The following is a 19,308-nucleotide window of genomic DNA, read 5'->3' as shown; positions in this document are numbered from 1 at the left end:
GGAGGGTTTTTTGTTTGTTTGTTTGTTTTTTAATAGTGATGTTCCAGTCCCATAAATCAGATTATGATTCTGATTTAATTGATCATTGTAGGGTCTTGCACATCTTTAAATCCAGTTTTACCCAGTTGATTCCAATGTGCTCCCAGGGCTAAGAATCACTAAAGTAAAGGCTTACTTCATTTTAGTAAGGAGATATTTACACTTCTTGTTGCGATTATGCTAATCAATTATTAGATGCAGTCTTCTGAATTTTCTCTGTTCTTTTACAGACTGTAGTATACATTAGCTAGTTTGGTAGGTTAATTTTCAGCAAGTGGATCTGGAGTGATTTGCTCTCCCATTAGACTGCTTTGAAGTACTAATCATTAACTTTGACTAAAGCAATGCATGTATAGATTAGGTGTTTTTAGTTCCTGATTAAATGTCATATAAGATTTTATTTATTTTTAGAGATGAGGAAGGGAGGGGGGAAATGAGAGAAACATCGATGTGCAGGAGAAACGTCAATCAGTTGCCTATTACTCACCCCCAGCTAGGGATCTGGCCTGCAACCCAGGCATGTGCCCTGACAGGAATGGAGGACCACACTCAACCCACTGAACTAGTCAGGGATATTTAAAATATTTTTGAAGTTTTTTCAAGAAGTAAACCCTTTAGAAAGAAGTCTGTTCTATTGTATCCCAAGTGCTCTTCAACAGTGTCTAGCACATACTCTAGGCACTGAGAAGATATTTCTCAGGTGAACAGCAAAAATTCAAACACCAGAAGAGTATACAGAGTAAAGTAAATGAGTGTATTTGTGTGTGTGTGTGTCCCCAGTGTTGACCCCCACTTTTTTTCTAAAGCCCATGTGGCTAACTATAGGCCTGGGCTTTTTTACTGAGACTACAAATTATAATATTTATTAAAAATTTTCATCCATGATTATTTAAATTATTTCTAGTGTTATGCAATAATAAATGGCCTAGTAGGATACTTTGCCAGAAGTAGAACTCAGGGTGAGGTTCGTATTGAGTTTTGATCAGCATTACTACTTGCCCTGCCAACAATGTGCGAACGTTTCCACATAAATACAGTGCAGTGTTAATTATGGAACACTTTTGATCTGTTTTATGAATTATATTTATATTTCTGTCAACTGTTTAATGTTTGTTTCTACCTTTTTTCTGGGAACTGTTTGAGTACTTCAGTTTTGTTTTGTTTTTAAGCTGCTGGTCTCTTATTGACTGAACTTATATATTAATTTTAGTACTTTGCCAGTGTGTTAAGGATTTTTTTTCAGTTTGTCTTTTGACTTTGTGGGTTTTTCTACACAAATTTAAACATCATGAATTAAGTTCCCTTATTTCAAAAGCTTCTGGAAGAAGAGCATTTTCCATGCAGAGCTAAATTTTAGTATGTTTTTTCCTTTTTGTTTTTAATGTTTAAGTCCTTGAGCTACCTGAGTTTTACTTTGGTAGAAAGGGTAAAATAGAAATTCAACTTTATTTTAACACAGTTGACTTCACAGTTGTCTTTTTTTTTTAAAATTGACTTTATTGCAGTGACATTCGTTAATAAAATTATATAGGTTTCGTTGTCTGTATATTGTATTGTGTGTTTACCACCCTGATCAAATCTCCTTTCATCACCATTTAACCCCCCTTTCTACCAACTTTGCAGTTATTCTAATAGATGACAGTAGTTATATTCTAACATTACTTTGGATAATCTACCATTCTTATTTGAAATATCACCTTTATTATTTGCTAATTTTCCGTATATTCTCTTTCTGAACCATCCTAACTAGTTTGTAACCATTACCAAACTGTTTTACTGTGCCATTTTATGTTTTAAGATGTGGGTGGGGCCAGTAGTCCTTCATTAAACTATCTCCTCTTGAATATTACTGTGTAGCAACCTATTACAGATTTCCAGAAGTCTTGCAAAAAGGCAACACGAAACTTTGTATAAATTAACATTTATTTGACTTACTGGGTACCACTTTGTTTTTGTGGTAGCAGTAGTATTACCAATGACATTTGTTTGTTCGTGCATCACTTGTTCCTGCATCACGTATTAGCTACTTTTAAAATTATATTTACAGCCCTGGCCAGTGTAGCTCGTTGTTTAGGCATTGTCCTTCAAAGCGAAGATCTCTGGTTTGATTCCTGGTCAGCACACAGGCCTGGGTTATGGGTTCTGTCCCTGGTTGGGGTGTGTGCAAGAGGCAACTGATCAGTGTTTCTCTCTTACATCTGTATTTCTTTCCCTCTCTGTCTCCCTCTCTTCCCCTCTTTCTAATACTAAATAAAATCTTTGGAAAAAAATAAAACTACTTATTAAAGGATTTAGAAAATACTAAAAGAAGGGGGGAGGGGAGTCACGTACCTCCATTATCTCACCCAGATGACCACTAAACATTTTAGTACAATCTTTTATTGCAGATTTATTTTATAGTTTTTATTATGATGTATATAAAATTTGTGAGTCATGTTTTAAAAACGTTTACATCAAAATAAATTTTTCATGTCATTTTATACTTTATCTTGTGGCTCAGGATGATTGCACTACAGCAGTGTTTCTCAATGTTGGTCTCGGGACTCTGGGTTCCTAAGACTGTTAGAGGATTTGTGAGTTTAAATTGTTTAAATAAATTTAAGGCATTATTTGCCTTTTTTCATTTTTAACCTCTTACAGATGTACAAATCCAGCTTTTAGTTTCTAATATGGTAAATATTGAAATAGACCACATAAACAAAAGCTTTTTGGCATAATCAGTAATTTTTCAGAATAGAAAAGGGTCCTGAGACCACCAGGTTTGAGAACTGCTGTTCTATAATATTTAATGTAAAAGATGGGTTTAATTACATTTTAAAATGTCTTTTTAACAGTCTTTTAAAAGTGTATGATAACTTGATTTTGCTTTTGTCTAGTTGACTTAACATAAAGATTACAGAAAATGCAGGCCTCTTTTATAAGAGGCCATTTTCATGCTTCGTATTGTGATAATGTGCCTGAATTAAACTAGGCATGAGATTTTTAAAAAATGATAACTTCAGTTTGTTGCTTTCTCTCCCCAGGCAGCTGAGTATGTCCCAGAGAAGGTGAAGAAAGCAGAAAAGAAATTAGAAGAGAATCCATATGACCTTGACGCTTGGAGCATTCTCATTCGAGAGGCACAGGTTTAGTGATAATAGGATTACATTTCCTTCTATATGGGTCCAGTCACACTACTTGGTTCTGCAGTAAATATTCTCATAATCCTAACATTGTAAATGCTGTTTATTGGTTTTCAATTTTAGAATCAACCTATAGACAAAGCACGGAAGACTTATGAACGCCTTGTTGCCCAGTTCCCCAGTTCTGGCAGATTCTGGAAACTGTACATTGAAGCAGAGGTTAATATTTTTTTTTATTTTTCTTATATAGCATCTGATGGGAATTGTAGCATACACTATAGTGGTAAAAACAAGTTAGGAACATAGATAGCACAGCTCGGACAAGGAGGATTTAAAATGTCTCTTGCCTTTATTTTGTAAAATAGGTTTAAAGGAGTAATTAAAATGAATTTTTGAAATTTGGGTCTTTACAAGCTGATGATTGTTGCATTTTGCGGTTGCAACAACATTAAAACAGTTTCAATGGTATTGGAGTGCTTTAGCCTTTTATTTACTTGTCATGTGTCAATTTATTGCCTCCTGTGTCATTTATTTAGAACTCATTTTTCTTTATATTCCTGCTTACAAAAATATGAACTACTGGTATTATAAGCAAATACAGAAATGTTGACTTAGTTTCATAGGTTATTTTGAATGCCTGGTGAAATGAAACATTTAGAAGAAAAGTTATTTCAGATTTTAATTTTGTGAAAATACATGGTTTGTCAATAAATGTGAGCACTTCAGTAATTTAGAGAAATTTTTCTGTAGGAGAAAGTTTACATTATACAGTAATAAGCTAATGTGACTTAAATCTATGTAATCATAATTTATACCATACTTTTAAAAAATTGTTTTCTGTCTTGATACGTGAAGTCAGGCATGTTTATTTTAGAGATAAAAATTCTTAATTATGATTAGAAGGTAATGTTCATTTTTGAAGACTGGAGTTAGTAGTCAAGATGATAATAAAGCATTAATATGTTGATAACAATTGGCACCAAGTAATCATTTTTCAGGCTATAAATTAATGGGTTGGAAGGGATGAGATGAGAATAACTGATACACATTAAGCTGCAAATGATATCTATTTCTTATAACTTATGAAATACTCTTATTTTGAATTTAATTTTGTAATATAAATTCTCAACATAATCAAGTACACTGCAGCCTCGTCATATTTTCCATAGTAGCTGAAATTTGATGATACGTGGGTCTGTTTTGGACCTATTCAAAGGGCTCTAGTCACCAGCGATACTGAACAGACTTCAGCACAACACAGTGTTCTTACCTGTGATGTGTGCCTCAGAGCAGACTCAACCAACAGCAGCTTTAAGTGGAGGCTACAGTGTACTCATTGCATTTGTGGTATAGTTTGTATTGTATTACTTTGGGAGGGGAAGAATTACTGGACAGTAGCAGGAACATTTGTGTGTGTGTGTGTGTGTGTGTGTGTGTGAAATATTTTGTATGTGGTTGTATATGTGGTATGTGTGTTTGAATGTTGTGTGAGAGAGGTTGTACCTTATGTGGAGTCTGGATGTGTTTTTGGCTGAGGACCATATCCTGATGGTTTTATCACTTATCCTTTGGGGCCATTTCTTTCCTTAATATATTTAATCATCAGAGTAGGCTGGCACGAAATTCACCAGGTGAGTGAATAGGTCTGTCTGAAGTATGCTGAAGCCAGTGCTGCTTTATAATACTGAAAGCAAGGAACCTGAATCACCTGTACTTGGTCTGCATTCCAGTTTGACTTTACAAACACAGCTTATATGCAAACTCATGAGAAATGAATGTCATTGGTATATAATAGTTTTTGTATAATGACATAGTACTTTCTGAGTTTTAGAAATTTCCTGAAGTTTCTCAAATATTGAGCTATTATTAATGTGTTTTATCATAGCATAAGTTAAACTGAAATTGGCAATTAGATATTCCATTCTCTATAAACACAGCAAGTCTGTTTTCCCCATTTCCTAATTGAAAATATAACTGCATTTTAATAAGAATTCTAAGACAAGATGTTATTCCAAGGAGCTGAAAGTTGTCTCAGTATCAGACTTTTAGAGCTGCTAGCCATTGCCTGATTTATTGAGTTGGTAGTGTTTGCAGTTATTTTAGACACATACACACACATATGCATGTATGTATAAAACATCTTCTGAGAAAAAGCGCTAAAGAAAATGTTGTGTATTTTGTAAAATTTGTATTTCTGGTTTAGGAGTTGAGATGTTAAATTGAATCTTGATTTCAGAAATGCATGTCCTGAGCTGTGTTTTTCTCTTTCCTGATTTACTCTATATTTTAAATTTTCACATTTTGTACTTTGTTTAGCCTGTGAGAGGCTAAACTTTTCTTTGGCCGTATCAACCAATGTGGCCTTTAGTATTTGTGGTGAAGGCACATAACCTGTCATAATACATTAAAATCTAAAGTAATAAGAATGTCGTTACATCAAAGGTAGTACTAACCATGTTTGCATAACATCCTGTATGCACTCTCAAGAAAATAAAGTTTTGTTGATACGTTTGTTGTAACTCAGTACTTTATGGTGCAAAAATTACAATGTTTCATTTATATATGTTCAACTAAACCAACTTCTGTGAGTCCAAATATATTTAGTTCTTCTCTAGTAGAAACTACATACATCTTTCATGACAAGAGAAGATTTGCTTCCCCAGAGAAATTTCTTGCTAACCCTACTTAAGTTCAAAGCTACGCAAAAGGAGGGTTTTTTTTTTTTAAATCAATTGCATGTGGGAGCATATTATAAATAATTCTTAGTAAAAAAATTAATGACACTCACTAGTCATATATTTTAAATATTTGCCAGTATTTCAGTTTTTGTGATATCTGAGCATTTAGCAAATACCTGGCTACTTGAATAAATTTGAGCTTTAAAATGTTGTTCTAGTTCATTACCTACTCTATTTATTTATTTATTTATTGCTAAATCAAAGAAACTTGGAGCTAAAATTGTATTGTTCTAATGAAAGGGCATTTAGGACCAACATCTTAGTATTTATGATATTACATGATTTCAAAATTAAGCCAAATTACTTGAGTGTTGTATATGCTATATAGTCGTGCACCATGTAATGACATTTTGGTATGACAGACTGCATGTGCAGTAGTGGTACGCCATAGAGCCTAGGTGCATCTGGGTTTGCGTAAGTGAGCGCTGATGTTTGCTCAGTAACAAAATTGCCGAAACGTGCATTTCTCAGAAAGTATTCCTGTTATGCCCTGGCCAGTGTGGCTCAGTTGGTTGGGCATTGTCCTGCAAACCAAAACGTCTCTAGTTTGAATCCTGGTCAGGACACATGCCTGGATTACAGTTTTGGCCCCTGGGTGGGGCACATACTACAGGTAACCAATCAAAGTTTCTCTCTTGCATTGATACTTCTCTCCCTGTATTCCTCCTTTCCCCTCTCTAAAAATAGATAACATCTTAAAAAGGAAGAAAGCATGCCTGTCGTAAAGCAGTTCATGACTGTATAGGCACTCTCATTTTGCCTCAAGTGCATGAAAGATACTGCTTTACTCTTGAATTCCAAAACTCTGCTACTTTACAGGATTTAACTATCATAGCAATTATATGATTATTCTTAAAGCACTGTAGTTAACAAATATATAGTATAGTTGTAATTGTTATCTGAAAATACTTTTGCTACCAGTTAAAGGAAACACTTTAATACACCTATAGCCACTTAGGTGATGTATGGGATGTCTTAAGTCTGCAGTGTAGTATATATTTGTTTAAGAAATGAGTTTGTAAACGCTAGAATTAAGTGTAATACCCTGTCAGTCTCAGTGCCCTTTTTTTAAAGAGTTTATTTTTAGAGGAGAGGGGAAGGGAGGAAGAAAGAAGTGGAGAGAAACATCGATGTGAGAGACAAACATAGATCTGTTGCCTCTCACATGCCCCCAAACTGTGGGCAGAACCCACAACTTAGATGTGGGCCCTGACCCGGTACCTTTTGCTTTGTGGATGGCGCCCAACCAAGTGAGCCGCACTGGTCAGGGCTCAACGCTCTTTAAAGAACCACTGTGTGGAGTGGCCAGAAGGATCACTAAGAATCACAAAATTGAGAAAATTTATAGTTTTGCCATATATAGTTTTTTTCCCTGTTGTAACTGGAGCTTCTTCTGTGGCTAGGCAGTCAGTGAGACAGCATGTAAAGTACAGTGTCTTATTGTTAGCAGTTTGTTTTGAATCGGGCCACAATTATAAGAAATTTTTCTATGAAAGCATGGTATATTTTACTGGTAGCTGAAGGAAGAAATGAAGGTAATGCTGCTGTAGGTGAAACTAATTCTTTAATAAACATAGAGAATTGAATGCTCTTTTAATAATTTTAAAAACAGGAATACTTTTGTACACATAATGCATTGTAAAGTGTACGTTTTCAGGTTTTTCAAAATAACATTTTCTACTTGGGAAAAATGACTTAAAAATACATTTCTTCTTGGAAAATGGAAGTGAACTCGGGATGGAACATGAGTAACCTAAATTGAAATAAACTTCTCTACTGTCTTTATTGTTTTAATGCCTCTAAACAGCAGTTTAAACTGTATTGTTTTGTATATGTTGGGCAATGTGATTTTTTTAAATGCAGATAAAATTGCATTATCATACAGATTATGTTTTTTTCTATTTTGGCTTGCGATCTTTTTTTTTTTTTAATTGTACTATTTTCCTATAGCTCTGCTCTTCCTGTTTGTAATAAATGTTGGTCCATGTCTGTGTGATTATTCAGATTGTACTCGAAAACACAATATGCTCTGTAGTTTCTTAAATGCATGTGATAACGTAGTGTAGGGGTATAAAAGAAAATAGGAATTATTTGCAAACACAGAACTGAGTGATTAAATATCTGAAATGCTTTGAATAACATACTATTTTAAAAACAAAGGCAGTATTTGTCTACTTGCTGTTTTATTATAATGTCTTACCGATTTTCCCTTCTTTTGCAGCATAGATGTTGAGGTGTCATTTCTAACATGGCCTACACCTGTTTTTCCTTGAGAGCCTCTCTCTTCACCCAAGGCATTGCATAAATAAAACTATTTGCAAAAGGTTATAGTTAATTTAGATAACAATTTTTAAAAGATTTTATGTATTTTTTAGAGAGGGGAAGGGAGGGAGAAAGAGCACCTCTAACTGAGGACCTGGCCCACAACCCAGGCAGGTGCCCTACACTGGGAATCAAACCAGCAACCCTTTGGTTCACAGGCTGGCACTCAGTCTACTGAGCCACATCAGCCAGGGCTAGATAACAAATACCTTTTTGTTTTCTATTTATGTCTTGTAGGTAATTTATTTTATCTGAAATATAGGGGGGTTGTTTTTGTTTTTAATATTTTTTTATTTTTAGAGAGAGTGGAAGGAAGGGAGAGGGAGAGAAACATTGATGTGTGAGAGATGTAGTGATTGGTTGCCCCTCTTGCGTCCCCAACTGGGGTCCTGGCCCACAATTCAGGCATGTGCCCTGACTGGGAATTGAACCAGCAACCCTGTGGTTCATAGGCTGGCACTCAATCCACTGAACCACACCAGCCAAGGCTTTAGGCATTTATTTTTTTAAGCAAAACTTTTCATTAGTCAACCTGATTGCCTTTATCTTTCTTAACTTTATAAAGTAGAATTACAGTCTTTGCCACCACTGATAAACATACTGAAAAATATGGTCATCTTTTTTAACCCAGCTTCTTGTATTCTATTTTTGTATGAGTAATAAGAGTTATGGTATATTCCAGAAATGTGGAAAAGGCATCTCTAACCAGATTATAATAAAAAGTACATACATTCTAAAATTTGTTTTGAAAAGGGGGGCGCTGCTTGATCATATAATTTCCAGTTCTCCTGTGAGTAATGTTTAGCCTAAATTTCTTGAGCATTTATGGAATGACTTTTGATGTGCAATACCTAATAGTTTTTTAAAAATTACTGCGTATTGTTTTCAGTAAGGTTTGGTATATTACCCCTTATGCCTATCCCAAGAGGCATTAAAGATGTGCTTCAGTATGCCATCTCTGAATAAACACAAACATATAAAAGCCCTTCATAAAAATACATTATAAACTTACATAGTTGGATGTAAAATGACTATTTTTCGGACCATAAGACGCACCTATGTTTTAGAGGAAAATAGGAAAAAAAATTTTTGAAGCAAAAAACATGGTAAAATATTTAGTAACATAAATAACATAAGAGTTCATCAATGTAAATGTAAAGCTACATTTGGATTATAAGATGCACCCCCATTTTCCTCCCGAATTTGTGGGAGGGGGGAAGTGTGTCTTATAGTCCAAAAAATACTGTAATCCTAACAAAAAAGAGTTTAAGGGTACTCTGCATCTACACTTTTGGTTTTACTTGAGCATAAGGGAACCAGGTGGCAATTAATTGACTTCTCTTAAAAAACAAAAAGATAAGTAGTCAAAGGCTCAACTATTTTCTAATGGGTTCATTGTTGGGGGGGTATTTGTTTTTAGTTTTGTTTAGTGTATGCTTTCAACTTGCAAACAGTTCTTTCTTCCTTTTGAATGAGTCTGGTTCAAGGCACTTCCAAGAAATGAGGATGTCTAAAATAATAATAATGATATCTATTAACAGCTGTACTTGTAAATGTGGCAGGACTGCATTTATTTGCTTATAAGTAATTTACTTTTTATATTTTAATTTTTACTACTAAATGGTTTGCTCTTAACTTTGGAGCAGAAAACAAATAGTATAATGGTGTAATCATTTAAAGCCTATAATTTTTTTCCACATAATTCAGAGTACACAGCAATGTCAACAAAATTATGAATGGTTGCTTTGAATACAACTTGTTGAGAAACTAAACAGATTTTTTAAGTCTCAGGAAAGCATAACCTGGGGTAAGTTTTATGATTTTGTATGCTAGGAGACTTCCAAAGAGAAGTATTTTATTTGGAAATACTAAGTCATAGTTATAAAAACAAAGGATCTTCATGTCAAAGAGAGTATTGAAATGCCATTTTGGAATAATAATTTGAAATGTGCTAAAGTCCAAAGGTAAAGTCCCAAAGCTATTTTTAATCTTTCTAATACTATTGTTTATATGACAGAATATTTTCAATTACAACTTTTTTTTTTAATGCAAGATTTTAACTCTGGTATGTGCAGATTACATTATTGTGTATCTTTGTCTAAAGATTACTATATGAGAAATTGTCAGCCTTTACCAGTTTTCTTAAGATACAACTGACATACAACATTGTATAAATTTAAGGTATACAGTATAATGATTTGATGTATGTATGTATATATTGCAAAATGATTAATGTTTAGTTGATATCCATCACCTCACATAGTAAACAAGGGCAGTGGTCCTTTATGGTGACAATTTCTGTAACTTTTCATATGAAAGTTGGAGAAAAAAAGTATTGACCATTTCATGATGATGGTTTTCTTGAAATTTTTTTCTACTCAACAAACTGAATGTGCAAATACCACATTTAAAGCCAAGGTGAACATTAAGTTTAAATCAGAAATTTAAAGGTGGAAGATAAAATTAGTTTAGCCCTCTTGTTATACATGAGTAAAATAAATTAAGAGATTGTTGTTCAGTAAACCCAGAGTTTACAAACTGTACTTTTTTAGGATCGCCTGGGAAGCATTTGTATACAAAGTTTGCGTACAGCGTACCAAATTGCTGGCTCAGTCTCCAAAGAATGGACACATGGAATCTTATACTACGTGTTTGTGGCAGTCAGTTTTAGAACTGAGGCTTTAGAGGGCAGCATTCAAATCTACTGCTTTCAGAATATTTCATACCTTGCAAAATACTCCCTAAATTTGTCTGGACTATAAAAGTGGTTAAAGTCTCCCGGCTAATTCTTTTGAATACACCATGTTGCAATATATCAGTAGTATGTAATCACACATTCTAATTGATGTGTACTATGTGCCTGGGAGTATTCTCAACAGTGTGGAAACTGTTGAGATCTGCCGGATTCAACTGGGACCACTTTTTACTTGCTCATTTTATTCCTGGGTTTGACACACAGTATTTTGGTCCTATAAACAATACAGGGTGGGACAAGAGTAGATTCACAACTGTTCCTATGGAAAATACAATAATCAGTTAAAAAAAAAAAAGGTATACTAATTAATATATTATAAAAAAAACTTTTGTACTAACCACTGTAAACCTTATTTTGTCCCATCCTGTATAACTACCTAAGGGCCAAACTCCCACGAGTTGTAAGGAAGGCCCATGTGTTAGGAAAGGGCCACATAGGCTGAAGAGTAACTGCAGCTACCCTTGAGCCAGTTTTTCAGTGTGAATACCACATAATTTCACATTATTGGCTAACATCCATTTACTGAATCAGTACTTGAGTCTCTTGGGAGGTGAGGAATGAAATGTCCTCACAAAGAGTCGGTCACTATTTCTAGCTGTTTTGTGTAGTCAAGGTTTTGTCCATTTTTGAAATTTTTCCTTACACAGATGAGTGTATTTATCACCATTTTAACTCATGTCCCCTTATTTAAAATTTTTTTATCCTCAGTGTCTTGATAGTTTTAAAATCAACTTTAAAAAATAGTGACTTCATTATTTCCAGTTAATGTCTACCTTCAAGGGAGTTTAACTTACTATAATTAAGAATTTAGGCATCAGTGATATTTGTGTAAGTACTTGAGTAGTATCTTAATTTTATAAAATGTAAATGTCAAAAATGAAATTAATGAAATATCTTGTGAAAGCATAGATTTTATGTGATAAAAGGGAGCTTAGATGTGTTTGGAGAAGATTGCCAACAAAATTTTGGTACCTGTTTTTGTACATTTAATTCCCTTGTCCACCTTTTTTTTATTAGTATTATCAGTTTTAACTACTGTGTAATAAGTGACTTTCAAGATTTTGGGTTGCTTAAAACAGTATTGAGATTATCATTGTTAAGAGTTGAAGATTCAAATTCTATGTCATTCTCTGGGGATCACGTGATTTAGTGCTCTGTTATGGGTTGACTACAGGTTAGAAACACTTCTATTAAAACAATTTTCTATACATTTACTGTTTTATATTTTGAAAGTATTAAACTTACAAAAATATTGTAAGAATAATACAGAGAACTCTCATATACACTTCACCTTCATTGGCTAGTTTTTAACGTTTGGCCTATGCTTTATCCTAGTTTTTTCCTGAATCATGGGAGATTGGGTTGTATACATTGTGACCTTTTAACACTTGTGTATTTTCTAATAACAAGGATATTCTCATACATAAGTACTTATGAAATTCAGGAAACAACATAAATAGGACTTTATTTAACCTGCAGTCCATGTTCTTTTATTATTTGTAGTAATCTCCTTTATAGCAATTTAATCTAAGGCCATTACATGTAGTTATCATCCTCTTTGGTTTTCTTTGATGTTGGCTTAAGCCTTAATTTGATATTTTCTTATTAGATTCAGGTTATTTGCATTTTAACTGAAAAGGTACAAATGGTTGGGTGTCCTCTGTATCTCACCATGAGGTATGTGATGTTCATTTACACCTTATATTGGGATGCCATTGTTGAGATTTTCTTTACTGTGTAATTTTTTTTATATATAATAAAAATGATGAGACACACTCTCCCTGGGAGCATAAGCACACCCAAGCCCTTTTTCCCTCTCAGGCTGCATTTCCTAGACTTACGAGTCCCCACAAGATGGGAGCAGTGGGCAGCAGCATGTCATCCCAGGCTGGTCCCCTGACCCTGTCTGCAAGGGCCCCCCTTTCTCTGACTGCAGTGAGCTAAGGCCATCACAGTTTGGCTTTCTTCTGTTGCTTCTTACATGCTGGACCTTATTTCACTGTCCCCACCTCTAATAGATGTGTTCTCAATTAAAAAGTATTAATGGAGAGATACTTTGTAAAAATCATTTCTCCTTCACTAACTGCCCACCCTGTTTTAATCTATTAATGGTTGTTGCCTAAATCATTGATATTTTTCTGACAAATAAGTGCTTTCTGTTTATTGTTGAGTGTAAATATTCTATTGATGACTCAGACTTCAAGCTTATTGTATTTGAAAACTATTGGAAATATTAGCTCCCTTCTGTCCCCACTTTTTTCTTTTGAACAGTTTACTAATCAGTGTAGTAAGCCAAGATGACTTACAGGATTTGAGTGAGTTATGGTTGTATCAAGTTTTCCAAATACAAAATCATATACTGTATCAAATGCCTTTACATTTGTCATAAATTGGATGAGGAAGATTGAAAACATTGCTACCTTACTCATAAAGTTATCTAGAAACTTAACTAATTTAATGTTTTTGGGAGAACCATTGTAAGCTATGGCAAATAAATATCATTGTTGCTTTGCTTAGTTGACCAAATGGTATATTTCAAGTAAGAGTTTGTTCTTTAGAAATCTTGGGATCATTGGCTTTAAAGCACATTATAAGGTCAAATAGATCGCCTCAATATTTTACTGTGTTTGCAAATGCTATATTTTTAAAGTAGTACAAAAATAATTTCTTATTTGAGGCATAAATTAGAACACTATAAATTAGAAAATAATTTATCTTTTTCAAAAGATTTATTTATTTTTAGATAGAGGGGTATGGAGGGAGAGAGATGGAGAGGAAACATTGATTGATTGCTTCTTGCACGTGCCCTAACCAGGGCCTGGTCCACAACCCAAGGCATGTGCCCTGATGGGGAATCGAACCAGCGACTGTTGGCTTGTGGGACGACACTAATCAACTGATCAGTACGGGTCAGGGCAGAAAATAATTTTGGTGTTAACACTTAAACATTGCATAAACTATAGAAGTATTTTCCAAAAAGTGAATTTCCTTTAATGGAAATTAACAACTTTCCATTTAAGTTGTTGAATGGTAGATTTGAGTTTCCCAAGTTCACAGAGTGGTTGAGATTTGCATTCAAAGAATATACTCCAAGTCAAAAGAACTATGTGTGTGATTTAGTTTTTATATAGTGGGGTGGTTACTTGCCATGTGTCTCAAGTGCAGAGTCTGAATTCTATCCATTACCTGTGTTATTGAAACAGTGGCCTGATCATTTTTTTGTAGTGTGAAAAGCTATGTTTAAAGAATTGCTACTCTATTTTTGAAATGGGATTTTGTAGGTCGCTCTGTACAGGATAGTATAGAGGAATAGATGACACAGTCTGGAATGTGGAGACCTATGATTTTCTACTCAGTTCTTCCATAGAATTCCTGTGACCTTAGGGAAGTCATTTAACCTCTGTCTTCTCCCCTCCCCTGTTATGAAAAACATCTTTTTAAAGATTTTACTTATTTTTAGAGTGGGAAGGGAGGGACAGAGAGAGAGAAACATCAATGTGTGGTTGCTGGGGGCTGTGGACTGCAACACAAGCATGTGCCCTGACTGGGAATTGAACCTGCGATGGTTTGGTTCACAGCCCGCGTTCAATCCACTGAGCTACACCAGCCTGGGCTATAAAAAACTTTTTTTTTTTTTTTAATAATATTTTTTCTTTCTTTTTTTTTTAAGATTTTTTAAATTTATTTTTTAGAGAGGGAAGGGAGGGAGAGAGAGAGACAGAAACATCAATGTGCGGTTGTTGGGGGTTATGGCCTGCAACCCAGGAATGTACCCTGGCTGGGAATCGAACCTGGGACACTTTGGTTCCCAGCCCGCGCTCAATCCACTGAGCTACGCCAGCCAGGGCTAAAAAACATTTTTAAAAAAAGATTTTGTTTATTTTCAGCGAGAAGGGAGGGAGAAAGAGGGGGAAGCATCAGTTGGTTGTCTCGTGCTTTCCCTACCTGGGGACCTGGCCTGCAACCCAGGCATGTGCCCTGATTGGAAATTGAAAAAGGAACCCTTTTAAGTTCACAGGCTGGTGGTGCTCAATCCACTGAGCCACACCAGGCAGGGCTGCTGTTACAAAAATTTTAAAACCAAAATTTAAAGAGTAGTATGAATATTATCATACATACCTATGCATCTTCCACCATGATTTACTAAGTTGTGCCATGCATGCTTTCTTTATCCATTTTTGTATAAATAACATTGTCCTGCATAATAACCATAATATTACCACACTGAAAAGGAACAGTGGTGTCCTAATATAATTTAGTATCTAGCTCATGTTGACCTTTTTCTAACTATCACAGATTTATTGTCCCTGTATCTGTAATCAATGAAATCATGTGAATTTTATGTTCTCCTAATAATACTTTTTGTGCTGTGCCTTCTGTATATCAGTGTACTGCACAGATTTCATTCTGTTTCTTTTGTCCCCTTCCAACTGAATTAAGAAAATGTGAATTTAAATTACTGTAAATGCACATTAAATTCACATTGTTTGCAGTGATCTGTGACCTGTGACATAAATCAAAAAGTTTTATTAACTGTTCCAGACAAGAGTTTTCTTTAAACTTCCATAATATGAGGAACAGGGTGGGAAGTTTTTATATTTTTACTACTAACATACAACTTATTCTGAAATTTAATATATTAAATTTAATATATTTAAATCTGTTTTGTATATTAACAAAATAAAACTTTTGTATATTAACAAAATATGCCCAGAATTAACTGTTCTGGAGTTCTTAAAAGTGTCAGTTATGTTACATTTTAGATGTAGATCTACAAAACTACTAAGTTTTATGGAAAATGGTACTCTGTGAACATTATATAAGGAAAAGTAAAGTGTGAGGGAGGCATTTTTGAAGGTGAAGTATATTCTACAATAGAGTTTTAGAAGTAAAAAGATAAAATCTACATTTAAAAAACCCATTGATGATTTTGAGTTGTCTTGTTGATACTACTTTTTTTTCTGTATTCTGATTACTAGCCTGTATAGTAATAACCAAAATTTACTTGGCCTTTACTATATTTTCAGTTGTGTGTTTAGTGCCTTATATGAAATACCTGGTTATCACATTTTACCTTTTGGAGTAGGTATCTTTTCCCTCATTTTCTTTTGATGTTCAGCTTTTCTGAGATTTAGAGGATTTACATACCTATTCTAAGAGCCACAAAATTCAAGATTAAGCAACTGGGAAGTTAATGGGAAAGGTGGGGGTTTATACTCTGGTATTGCATTCCCTGGGTCTAAGCTCCTAGTCACTAACCACCATACTAACTAACCTAAATAACTGAAAATAAAGTATATTACAGAAATAACTATAGTAGGTTTATAACTGACTCCTTTTTTCGTTGTTCAAGAATTTCTTGTATTCTTATTTAACTACTAGGATTTCGGGTTACATTTTAAAAAATAGATTTAGCTACTCAACCATATAAAATTTCTACAAATCTTTTAGAAGATGACATGGTACATTAATTTTTGTGCATCCTCATCTTATGGTTTGCATAAAATCTTAACTCTAAAATTCTACTTTGTTACTGTTTTTTTTTTTAACCCATCACAGTTTTAAAAAACTCTTCGTTGTGTATACTTGGACTAGCAGGAATTCTGAACACAAGCAGAAAGTTTTGGTAATTTTGGAATTTTAAGAAGAACACGTTCGTTACAACTCCAAATGCTTATTTATAATCAGTATTAATATGAGAACAAGAAACTTTCTGTTTCTGGTTTAGCAATTAGGAGTTTTATTACAATGGAGTTTCCTTAAATCAAGGCCAGAATTAAGAATGGAGGTAAAGCCCTGGCTGGTATAGCTCAGTGGATTGAGCATGGGCTGCGAACCAAAGGGTCGCTGGTTCAATTCCCAGTCAGGCCACACGTCTCATTTGCAGGCAGGTTGGGGGGTGGGGGGAAGAGCACATGAGACAACCACACATTGATGTTTTCTCCTCCTCCTTCTCCTTCCCCTTTCTAAAAATAAAGTCTTTAAAAAAAGAATACAGGTAAAATATGTTAGCCTTTGAATATCTGCTAACTGAAGAGTTTTCTTCATACTTTACATCGAAGTTTTGCAAGATAAGTTTTCTGATAGACTACAATTTATTGTAAATTTGGGCTTCAGTGTGGACATCTTTAAATGTTTGATGTTGTGAAACACAGCTTCATGAAGAAATGAAGGATTGAAGTCAGAGGAGCACAATATTTAGCTTTCTTAAAAAAAAAATTTTGGCCATGACCAGTATCGCTAAGTTGATTGGATATCATCCTGCAAAGAGAAGGGTCACTGGTTTGATTCCCAGTTAGGGGACAAAGTAAGAGGCAAATGATCGATGTTTCTCTCCCTCCGGTTCTCTAAGAATGAATGAGTACATAAATAAAATCTTTTAATATTAATAGGAAAGATTTTAATTATTTCTAGATAGAGGAAAGGAGGGAGAAAGGGAGAGAAACAGCCTTTGGTTGCCTGTCATGCCCCCAACTGGAAAGCTTGCCTGCAACACAGGCATATGCCCTGACTGGGAATTGAACTGGCAACCTTTCAGTCCACAGGCCAGCACTCAGTTCACTGAGCCAGAGCAGCCAGGGCAAATAAAAATCTTTTAAAAGGTATTAAAGGAGGATCTTCACTCATAGTTAATGAGAAAACCACATTCATTGAAACTGGACTAACAGTTTCATTTATTCATATTTTTTTGGTTTATCAGATATTTAAGAGCTATTTTTTGAGCATATTTTGTCACTGAAAACTGAACTACCTTCATGCAGCCTCCTGATAACACTCAGTTGATTCTAAATTATGTCCAAATCGTTTACCTATAAAACAGTTCTGCAATTCTAAGTTTCCCAAAATTGAACTGTAGAAATTTAGTGCGAAGTGGTGCTTACTATAAGTTTTAGGATAGGAAGAAAGGTATAAGCTGCATTTTAACCTTTAGGAGGTTTCTCTATATTAAAATGTGCAGAATTTTGCTAACAAGCCCTTTGGCCAGTGATTTTCTTTGTGGAGTCCTTGAAAGTACCCTGAAGCAGTGGATGTTCAGTAAAATGACTTAAACAGAAGCCTATTGGCATTCTGCATGGGGCAAAAGTAGGTTTACGGTTCATATGGAATATAATAAATAATACAAAAAATAAACTCACCCTGGCCGGTGTGGCTGTGTTGGAGCATCATTCATAACCAGAGGTGGTGGGTTGGATACCTGGTCCTGGCACGTATGGGAGGCAACCAGTCCCTTCTCTCACTGATGTTTCTCTGTTCCTCCTCTTTAAAAAACCAACGGGAAAATGAATGCTTTTGGGTGAGGTTTAAAAAAAGGTGTGGGTTTTTTGTTGTTAAGGAACTCTTTTGTATACTTAAAACTCTAAGCATACTTTTGCCCCAGTCTGTATTTGCTTGGGTTCTGCTGAGATAAAATTGCCCAAAGAGTTACGGTTTTTTCAGTGATACAATTTACCATTGAATTTATAGATTCTCAAAGTCATCTGGTACATTTCCAAGCCCTGCACCATTTCTATATTGTCATGGGTTTTATGCCATGGGAGAAACTACATGAAGTTGTCTCGTTTCAGGCTCTTTCTTTGACTATTTGTATCACAGAAAGATGGGGAATTTCTAAGTATCTACTGAGTAAATGTATGTTAGACACTTAGCTGCTATAGAAACTTCATTGAACAAATTTACAGTTTGTTAGGGAGACAGCAATACCAGGTGGTATACTGGTGCTGTGATAGAGCAAATACCTATGCTTGATAGAAAACATTTGCCAGACCCTTAGTAAATGATGAAAGAGTGCTTTGAGGTATTGAAACAACCTGATAGTTTTTAGGCTGAATTTTGCTTCTAGTTCTTAGTATTTTGAATGGCTGACTTGTGACTATTACATGAAATTTTTCTTACAGAAACATGAGCTTGTTATTTAATCTGAAATTGTAGCTTAAGTTGTTAGGAAAAGAACTAGAGAAATGGCATAAACATCTGAAGTTTTATAATGACTAAAAAGTATGAATATAATTTTGTTCTGAAAAAAAATTTTTTTTTTTTTTAAGAATTATTTATTTTTAGAGGGAGGTGAAGGGAGATGAACATCAATATGTGGTTGCCTCTCACGTGTCCCCAGCTGGGGACCTGGCCCACAACCCAGGCATGTGCCCTGTCTAGGAATTGAACTGGCGACCCTTTGATTTACAGGCCGGCACTCAGTCCACTATGCCATACCAGCCAGAGCTGCTCTAGGAAAATCTTACATTGAAATACTTATAATTTGGGGCCCTTGTTTTAACTGAAGTGCCTACATTAATTTAGAAATTAACTGAGTGGAAGTTTTCTTAAAGAAAAA

General features: G+C 34.6%; 1 protein-coding gene across 1 annotated transcript in view; it reads left to right on the top strand.

Annotated features, from left to right (window-relative positions):
* The window catches only part of CSTF3 (cleavage stimulation factor subunit 3), a 72,315-nt gene that overhangs the window by 12,707 nt on the left and 40,300 nt on the right, over positions 1-19,308 (top strand). Inside the window, exons 2-3 of the mRNA XM_028514687.2 lie at positions 3,063-3,164; positions 3,285-3,380. Of these exons, the coding sequence (XP_028370488.1) occupies positions 3,063-3,164; positions 3,285-3,380 (198 nt within the window). The remainder of the gene's footprint in view (positions 1-3,062; positions 3,165-3,284; positions 3,381-19,308) is intronic.

The sequence above is a fragment of the Phyllostomus discolor genome, chromosome 6 (assembly GCF_004126475.2).
Source record: "Phyllostomus discolor isolate MPI-MPIP mPhyDis1 chromosome 6, mPhyDis1.pri.v3, whole genome shotgun sequence".
Classification (NCBI taxonomy): domain Eukaryota; kingdom Metazoa; phylum Chordata; class Mammalia; order Chiroptera; family Phyllostomidae; genus Phyllostomus; species Phyllostomus discolor.
The sequence above is the reverse complement of the archived record's forward strand: the minus strand, read 5'-3'. Positions and strand labels throughout refer to the sequence as shown.